This window comes from Triplophysa rosa, linkage group LG5 (genome assembly GCF_024868665.1).
Source record: "Triplophysa rosa linkage group LG5, Trosa_1v2, whole genome shotgun sequence".
Taxonomy (NCBI): Eukaryota; Metazoa; Chordata; class Actinopteri; order Cypriniformes; family Nemacheilidae; genus Triplophysa; species Triplophysa rosa.
The window spans coordinates 5481318-5491160 of record NC_079894.1 but is presented as its reverse complement, the minus strand read 5'-3'; the positions used below and the strand labels follow the sequence as shown (position 1 = coordinate 5491160).

Here is a 9843-nt window from a genome sequence, read left to right as displayed (position 1 = left end):
CAGAATGACAGTCTGTTCCCTGTTTATTTTTATAAACAGCAATCATTGAACGTGAGGCTCACAAATGTGTTGTTGGCTACTTTGTGCCCTCTGCTGGTAAAAAAGATGAATCGTTACAAAGAAAATTGCCTCGTTCTATTTGACACGTGCTCGTAGAACAGTGACGATCTGCAAGGTTCTTAAGATTGACTTATTCTCATAAAAACAAAAAGCATATACTGTGTTCGTTTGTTTAATTCAGTAGAAATGAGTAAAGATTTCCTTGTATATTGTATTTCCTTCTTAATTATGTTTTTTTCCCTTTCATGTTATTCATTCACAAGTTAAAGTAAAAAATAAAAAGACTGCCTATAGCTTAAAAAACCTGGATGAGCCTTAATTTGAATCAAGTACATGTCAGCTTTAGAACCAGAAAAGATGAAAGTAAATGTACAATCAATAAATATAAAAGGTATTATGAAAACACATTAGTGGAATCTCTTGCAGTAATCCCAGGTTTCATGTGTAAAGACACATTTGAGCTGTATAATTGTAAACATAATAATATAAAGATAACATATCGTTTCCAAACTTAAAACAGTTGGCTACAATTGAACTCGTATATGACCCAGACACTTTCAATTCTAATTTGTGGTAGCAAGTTTTACTTTCAGTGTGAAAAAAGGACCTACCGTGAGAAAAACTCACTAAAAAGACACAAATAGAAGCAATTCTGGAATTCATGTAGCAACTATGCATTTAGCAAAAAACAGATTAGATATTAAATAATCACAATGTTCAGTAGACCTTTGCAAATTTTGCTCTATCTTTTATCCCTGAAATATTCTGGGGACCCCTCGCAACCTGCTGGAGGTCCCCGGCCCCCTGGATTAGTATCACAATGTCCAGTGTTGGGATTTTTTTATTTTTCCCAGATAAACATTTTTACTTATCTATACATTTAGACATGTTGCCTTTGAATTGTTTTAATATAGTTTACAATACAAAGCAAAGCAAAGCAAACATATATCTGTCTTGACTGACTGGTTAAAGTCTTGAAGGGCAAATGTGTACAGTCCTAGTACATTAAAAACTGACAAACTGTTCAGTCGTTCAGAGAGGTTTAATAATCGTAACACGAATACGACCAATCTGATGACCCCTACATGATCCGCCAGTGGAGGGCACACAGTTTATACTCCAGCTACGGCGTCTCCATGTGGACAAAAAGCATCGTTTCAAGTCCATCGATGACGATGGGTGACACGATTTTTGAAGAATTGGAAGATTTGATGCATTTTTCTGTCCCCGATTTGCCCGCTCGTGGATATGCCGTGATGGAGGAGATCCGACGACAAGGGAAACTCTGTGATGTGACCTTAAAGGTACTGTTATTTTCTTTGTTAACTTCCCAGTGATATGCTAACCATGTAGCACTGGGCTGTCAGCATGGGAGAGGCTATTGGTTACACATTACTGTAAGTAAAGGAGGAGGTGTAATGTTAAACGTTGTCAGTCGTACATGTCGGTCTTTTCTAACGTCTCTAATGCAAACTGCCCATGATATGTACTTGTTGCATTAGTTTTGCAGACGTATTGTCAATCCGGTGTTAGGCAGTTAGCCATGAGTAGCTAACATCCTTAGCAGTACAATATTAACTGTGTAAGTAAGTTGAACTACAAAAGCACGGAAGAGGATCGCGACATGCTGTTATCGGTATTAGACACAGCTGTAGAAATACTGCTAACAATAAGAGTTGTGTGTGAACATTGCCCCCATCCCCATGGATTGCTGAGAAGGTGTAATCTCCAAATTAAAGGGATAGCTCACCCCAAAATGAAAATTGTTACTCGCCCTCATGTCATTCCAAAACACCTGCTGAACACAAATAAAAATAGCTAGTTAGTAAAACAATATTGGCCCCCATTGACTTGCATTGTATGGACACAAAACAACATTTCTCAAAATATCTTCTTTTGTGTTCCACAGAAGAAAGAGTCATATACAAGTTTTAAATGACAAGAGGGTGAATAAAATGACATTTTTTTTATTTTTAACGTGTGAACAGCATTGTCCAAATAAATGGAATAGAAACGCCAGTCATCCAAGAGATCTTTAGCTGCTGTCTTTAAAATAATAGTTTCTAGTTCTGGTACTGTTTTCATTGTGTCTGTCAACACTACTGATGGTTAATAACCTTTCAGGTTCACTGTGCACTGACTTGCTATGAAAGATTGTTTCAAATGGCTTGGTTTCCTTCCCCTTTTCTGCTTTAAACTGGTTTATATAGGTTAGGTTTATACATCACATCTCTGTATAAAGCAGCATTATGATCAGCTTATCTGTATCCTCTCTTTGGTCCACTGCTGTGTTTTTACAGTTCTGTCATCAGCTCTTTATGTGGGTCACAGAGGAGGATAATCCACTTTGTTTTGCATGCAACATGCTTACACGACTCATGTAGAGTTGCTGAGGATTACGCAATACTATTGTGATATATCTTGATGGCTCATTGGATTGGTTGAGTTTAAATGCTCACTCATTTATTAAAATCTCACGGTTATGTGGTTCTCTTGTAGTGTGTTACAGTACTTTTGGACATCGAAGAAGGGATCGAAGTGATGCCTAAAATGCATGATTTGCCACTCGGTGAAATATTCTTAAAGGTCCAGTGTTTGAAATTTAGCCGCATCTAGTGGTGAGGTTGCGAATTGCAACCAACGGCTCACTCTACCCCTCCCTGTAGAGGCACTACACTGGCTGAAACAAGACTAAGTAGGGATGCATGGAAACGAAAATTCTTGGCCGAAGCCGAACATGATGTGAAACACTTGGCCGAAGGCCGAATAATACTGAACACCGAACATGGTTTTTTGCATTTTTTCTATTTATTAAGCCATTCTTTTCACTATTGCACAAACTGAAGTCAAAATGTGCTTTTTATAATTTGTCTTGCTTTTCAATAAAATACAATACAACTTAATATAAAATTGAGCAAAACAAAGTAAATTCAAACGAAAAATTGAGCCTGTGAATAGCCTATATTAATTAGGCCTATAACTGACTGCTATTTAGGGCTACTGTGGAAACAACACGGTGAATTCCATGTAAGGGGACCCACGGTGTATGTAGATAGAAATATCTCATTCTAAGGTTATAAAAACATAACGCTTCATTATTATGAAAGGTCTTTATACACCTCTGAAGACAGGGTTATGTATATTATATTGCATTTATATCAATAGATATTCCAAAACATTATACATTGGACCTTTAAAGGGACATTTCACCCAAAAATAAAAATTCTGTCATCATGTATTCACCCTCTTGTCGTGTGTTTGCAGGTAGGAGAGCATAAATTCAGTGCTCATAGGATAGTCCTTGCTGCTTCTATTCCATACTTCCATGCCATGTTTACCAACGATATGGTGGAATGCAAACAGGACGAGATTGTCATGCAAGGCATGGACCCCAGGTAAAAATCCAGATCTCAGAGAGACACTTTTTGACATTTTTAAGTGTAAGTTGTGACTTTGTGTGATAGTGCGGTTTTTGTTTCGTCTCTAATCAGTGCGCTCGAAGCCCTAATAAACTTCGCCTACAATGGACACATAGCCATAGACCAACAAAATGTCCAGGCTCTGTTGATAGGAGCCAGTTTCCTGCAGCTTCAGAATGTCAAGGATGCCTGCTGTTCTTTCCTACAACAGAGGTACAGACTACGCAACAAATACTTGTTTAAATTTTGAAGAGCAAATCCCAGTTTATGATACACCAGTGCATTGTTGGAGTAATGCGACTTAAGGTTCACCTCTTCATTTACAGGTTGCATCCGAAGAACTGCCTTGGGGTGCGACAGTTTGCAGAAACCATGATGTGCACGACGCTTTATGACGTGGCCAACAGTTTCGTCCACCAGCACTTTGTGGAGGTGTCCATGTCGGAGGAGTTCCTGTCCCTCCGGCCGGAGGAGGTCCTTGAGATTGTGGGATGTGATGAGCTCAACGTCCAAGCAGAGGAGCAGGTCAGCGGGGCACATTAACTCATCTTGTTTTTGCAATAGATCATATTGGTATGAGAAGACGTGGTTTTCGTGGTTGTAGGTGTTTGAGGCCGTGCTGGCGTGGGTGAGGCACACGCGTGATGAACGAGAGTCGCGATTGCCGGAGTTGTTGTCTAAAACTCGGCTGCCTCTGTGCCGACCTCAGTTCCTGGCTGACCGAGTCCAACAAGATGAGCTTGTGCGCTGCTGCCATAAATGCAGGCCAGAAAACCTCTCATAAATAGCTTTCTTTCAAAAAAAAACTAACAGCTAGATTGTGGTCACGCATTGAATTATTGAACCGCGTATGACTTCCATTTCAAACAGGGACCTTGTTGATGAGGCGAAAGATTACCATCTCGTGCCGGAGCGCAGACCCCACCTTCCGGCTTTCAAAACGCGGCAGAGGTGTTGCACGTCCATAGCAGGCTTAATCTATGCAGTCGGGGGTCTCAACAGTGCAGGTGAACGTACTTTCAGAAACCTCATGGGATAGTCGAAAGAGGTCACAAACACTTAAGTGAGTGATTTATTCACAGGCGACTCATTAAATGTCGTGGAGGTGTTTGATCCAATTGGAAACTGCTGGGAGAGATGCCAGCCTATGAGCACGGCCCGAAGTCGAGTGGGTGTTGCTGTTGTAAATGGACTTCTTTATGCCATCGGTGGTTACGATGGCCAATCACGGCTTAAAACAGTGGAAGTTTACAACCCAGAAACTGACACGTGGACCAAAGTTGCCAGCATGAATACTCAACGCAGGTGAGATGTTGTGAGAAATAGACTCGTTAGGATCATAAATGTGTCTATTTTATGGATACGAATAAACAAAAATGAACCATCTTGCTATGCGTCTCCTCTCTTCCATCTCTGTTAGTGCAATGGGAACAGTTGTGGTTGATGGACATATTTATGTTTGTGGTGGATATGATGGCAAATCCTCTCTGAATTCAGTTGAATGTTATTCCCCAGAGACTGACAGGTAAGATATAACGCCACCGTTCTGCCGGGATTTTAATCATAAGGTATTTATAGGCATACTGTATATATTCCTGTTGTGGAGGTTCCTTATTGAATTGTGACCCTAAGAATTGATTTCAATCGAATCGCGAGGTGCAAAAAGATTCCCACCCCTAATTCTGTGTGTCTGTATATACCAGTCACATGGAAAGCTTTATAACCTGAGGGTGAAAAATAGATATTTTCATATATTTTCATCTGCTATTTGCAGAGTTATGGTAGTTTTGTTTTTAGATTTTATTTTGAGTTTTTATGTTAATATTAGCAATCTTTTTACATGCTCTTGTCATTTTATTATTTATGTGTATCATTTTTTTTGTTGCTATATAAGATGTTTTTATTTTAGTTTTAGTGCCTTACACTTATTTCAGTTTATTTCTGGGGCAACATTCTTTTTTTCCCGTTTAGTTTGTTTTTTCAGTACTTCCTAAATATTTGATTTCAATAAACAGAAACGTTTTGATTTTAGTTAACTAAAGTAACCTTGGCTATTTGTCATAAAAAAAAAAAAACATTTGTATCCAACCATGTAAATCTGTTATTTTGTGTTTTGTTATTAGATGGACGATAGTTACAGAAATGATCGCAAGCCGCAGCGCCGCCGGTGTGTCTGTGTTTGAAGGCAGAATATTTGTATCAGGTGGTCATGATGGTTTACAGATCTTTAACACAGTGAGTAAACATTATTCATCTCGCACTTTCTTGAGGCGTCTTTTAAAACGATGTGTTTTGGTTAAAGGAGCGACTGTTTCGAAACATAAATGCTCAAGAATATTCTGATGTCCATGGGAGTGTCACAATACACCGCTATTGTCGATAACTGTGATATTAAAAACTGTGATTATTGATATTGTGTTAATTCTACGTGTATTATAATTCAACTCTGACATAGTGGGTTGTGCTATCGCACCTGTTCAGTATTTTGCATTAAAGGGATAGTGTACCAAAAAATGAAAATTCTGTCATCATTTACTCACCTTCTTGTCATTTCAAACCTGCATGACTTTCTTTTTTCCGCAGAACACAAATTAAGATATTTGAAAGAATGTTGAACAACAGTGGTACTCATTAACTTGCATTGGTTTTGTGTCCGTGCAATAGAAGTGAATGGGTACCGCCGTTGTTCAGTTACCAACATTCTTTAAAATATCTATTTTGTGTTCTGCAGATAAAAGACGTTTGACGAGAGAAGTGAGCGATGACAGAATTTTCATTTTTGGGTGAACTGTCCCTTTAAGAGCCACAATGGTTACTAACTCTTTCTCCCTACACTTGTATTTTTGTTGTGATACATTGACCAAAAAAGTGGAAACACAAAATGAACGTCATAATATCAAGTTATCACAAAGTATCTTGATAATATCATGGTTGTGAATTATTTTGGCTTCAAGCATCTGATATTGGGACAACCCTAATCTATTGTGAACGTTTCTCATTTGTTGTTTCATGTTTCTGCCGCCAGGTGGAGTATTACAACCAGCATACCTCTTTGTGGCACCCTGTCGCTCCCATGATGAACAAACGCTGTCGGCACGGCGCTGCAGCTTTGGGCAGCAATCTTTATGTAGCGGGAGGTTATGACGGCTCTGCGTTTCTCAGTTTCTCAGAGGTGTATAGCTCCGTAGCCGATCAGTGGAGCCACCTGGTGGCCATGAACACTCGGCGCAGCCGCATTTCCATGGTGGCAAACTGTGGTCGACTCTATGCAGTGGGAGGTTACGACGGACAGTCCAATCTTAGCTCTTTAGAAATGTACGATCCGGAAACTAACCGCTGGACGTTTATGGCGCCGATGGTGTGCCATGAAGGTGGGGTAGGGGTGGGCTGTATACCCCTGCAGCCCGCGTAACCCCACAGTCTTCCTTAGCCCAAAAGAACGTTTTGCTTATCTGAAAAAAGGTGATCTACCAACATGCATTCATGATCATGATGTCATGACCACGTTAACATGTTTGCATCTGGTACTTTTCAAGCTTTGAGAAAAGCAGATATGCCAGTACACCTTTTGATGGTGACAATACAATTGTGCTTTTGTTCTTTTGACTACCAAATGATTCAATTCGGTTTTCTGTGTAAGGTCAATTTAAGAATTCCTAGAATTGGGGTGTGTGTGTTTTTTTAACACATTTGGTAGGTAAAAAGAATATAAAAGGATCAAACAAAAATGTGCTAACTGGGCAAAACAAGTTCTGGTGTGGTACTGAAATAAGATGACTGTCTCAGTGTTAACAGATAACTCTGGCAGCATGTAAGCGTGGATCTATTAAAGCATTTTACTGGGATTTTATGGGCTATAAACTATTCCGCTAAAGAGGAAGCTGTTTTAGATTTATAGACAGGTAAAAGTTAACCACTGTTAACCCATATGCCATAATTGGGAGAGTATAATAAAGTTTCATTAATAAGAAAATCTAATTTAGTCATTTTATTATATTTTATCACGAATGTTTATTACAGATTAAACGGTCTTAACATTTGATTTGGGATATTGCTCGTAATGAATGTTGCTTTTTTTGCAGAACATTGTGGACTGTCATGTATGTGCAAAACATCTGCTAGATGTGCCATGACCCGTTTTCACTTTACATGGGACCGTACGTAAATACGTTTTGATTCAAGATGCGATTCACTTAAACCTTTAGAGAAAAAAAGTATTTCTCCATCAGGTTTAGTTAGTAGTGTGATCTTAAACTCGGTGGAACCGGTCACCAGCTCTATATCGTCCTTGCGTTTTAACTAATTATGAAATGGATGTGTTGAGACCCATCTAATGCTTTCGGCTTTTTAAAAAGTTCTTTTTTCAGTATTTGTGAGAATCAGCACACATACCAAAAACGAGTATAGTGAGATCACATTCACTGACAGTTGGAGAGAACTCTTGTGCTTCAGGATAACTCATTATTGTGGCATCAGGTCCTCTCGGAATTACGGTTGCGGATTATACGAGATGCAAATTCACATTCCCCATTTTTTTTCAGTTTTGTTCAAATTTGTGTTTTACAACAGAAAGGGACTTTTTTAAAGTTTTGTCTTTAGACAAGACTTTTCATTTTAAATCACACACATCTGATATTACGGATGTTACCGATATTTTCTTTTATTATCAGCACTCCATCTCTGTTGATTCCGTTTTATGATTTCTTTTGTATTAACTTTCAAATGTGGTGCAGTATTTCCTAATTTTATTGTTTTTTTATATCTCCGATTATGACTTTAATTTATTGCTTGCTGATTTTTCTTTTTATAGCATTGCACATAGTCGTTCTTTCACAGAAATGAGAATCAAGTTTACGTTTTACAGAAATCTAATATATGTGTGTGTACCATGTGTGTGTGTGTGTGTGTGTGTGTGTGTGTGTGTATATATGGGTCAGTGAATCTCTTCTGTATGTGTTGAATGTTCTTCTGCTACCTCTGTGTGAGATGGGAGAGCTCAACAGGGACAAGAATACAGCCGCCCTGTGATTTAAAATAAAATCCATTTAATCTGAAGGAACTTTATGGCATTAACTGATTCTTTTGTGTGGGACTAAAACATGCTTTTTCAAGTAATTCTTAATGTCTTAAATAAACATTGATTTTATGGACACGCTGCAGTCTGGTCTCTTAATTGTCCTGGTGACGCCTGTCTGTTGGTCACACCCTTTGTCTGGACGGTGTTTTATTTGAACAGACCTGCGTCTGTGTGCTGTTAGTGTGCAGGATTGAAGGATGACTGGAAACATGAACGCAGCGCTGGTGGTCTTGTTGCTCATCTCTGTGTTGAGCTCTTCAGCAGCTCTGCCCATGGAGATCATTCAGAAGGTATGAAAGCAGTTATTCTGTTAAGAACATGAATGCATTTTTTATGAATTCCCGTCAATACTTTGTGTCCTTGTTTTTATTAAGAGCATCAATGTATTTAATTATAGAAACGTTTTGCTTACTGTAGGCATCAGCACTGTACATTTGTATTTGTTGTTCATGTTGTAGACATTTCAACTGATCCAGACCTCAGATACAAACCCTACAGACAGTGTAACGTTTGGAAACTCACAGGTGAGAAGTACAGTATGTTAATATCGTGATACAATGATTTTATTTTATGCGGGATATTTCAGCCGTGTTGTGTTGTGCTTATAGGACGTGAGGTTCAACAGCTTTGGGTTTCGTCAGAAAAGAGCTAACACAAGAAAACCGGCCCAATACTGTGCTGGATGCTTCTCTGTCATTGGGGACCCAACAAAATCACAGCAATAAGGTGTCATGTCTCTCCAAATGTAAAAAAACTTCTGTATGCCTGCATGATTCATAAATACGATTTCTAATTTGATTTCTGAAACTGATCGAATGATGATGAATCTTTCATTACTGTATACTTTACTAGAATGAAATAATTTTTGCATGGTTGCAAAACTGTGTTAACTACTGCAGGACTAATGATCGGTAATCTTTGTGCACTGGAATTTTTATACTATAACACTTTTTACCATTTTACTTTTCAATGTTGTATATCTCTTGCATGTACTGTATGCAGTAAAGTTGCTATTAGTGGATTTCCTAAACATCTAAATGCTAGTTTAGCGTAATAACCTGGGGTTTGAAATGTCTAGGTAAGTGTCTCAAGACCTGTCATTATAACCACAAGGTGTCATTATTGTGTTTAGGAGTTACAATTCTGACCATTGTCCCAGATTGTCATTTAAGGTTTTTTTAGGGGGCGTAACACAGAATCATGGATCATAGAGGTTAGTTTAAATAATGAAAACATTTAGTACATGAGTACATCTCTACATGATGCCATTCATTTTTTCTTTTTGTT

General features: G+C 38.5%; 1 protein-coding gene across 1 annotated transcript; it reads left to right on the top strand.

Annotated features, from left to right (window-relative positions):
• The first annotated feature begins 1129 nt into the window (after positions 1 to 1129).
• klhl18 (kelch-like family member 18) lies at positions 1130 to 8629 on the top strand. The gene is made up of 10 exons (XM_057334498.1): positions 1130 to 1364; positions 3325 to 3455; positions 3552 to 3692; positions 3806 to 4004; positions 4084 to 4244; positions 4350 to 4486; positions 4562 to 4784; positions 4900 to 5004; positions 5603 to 5714; positions 6505 to 8629. The coding sequence occupies exons 1-10, from the start codon at positions 1146 to 1148 to the stop codon at positions 6889 to 6891; spliced, it is 1815 nt and encodes a 604-aa protein (XP_057190481.1). The 5' UTR covers positions 1130 to 1145; the 3' UTR covers positions 6892 to 8629.
• The last annotated feature ends 1214 nt before the right edge of the window (positions 8630 to 9843 follow it).

Excerpts from the sequence above, each read along its gene's own strand:
- klhl18 (XM_057334498.1), top strand. The coding sequence starts at position 1,146 with ATGATCCGCCAGTGGAGGGCACACAGTTTATACTCCAGCTACGGCGTC. Across the intron at positions 3,456-3,551 it reads ATGCAAGGCATGGACCCCAG|TGCGCTCGAAGCCCTAATAA; the intron begins GTAAAAATCCAG and ends GTCTCTAATCAG. Across the intron at positions 5,005-5,602 it reads TATTCCCCAGAGACTGACAG|ATGGACGATAGTTACAGAAA; the intron begins GTAAGATATAAC and ends TTTTGTTATTAG.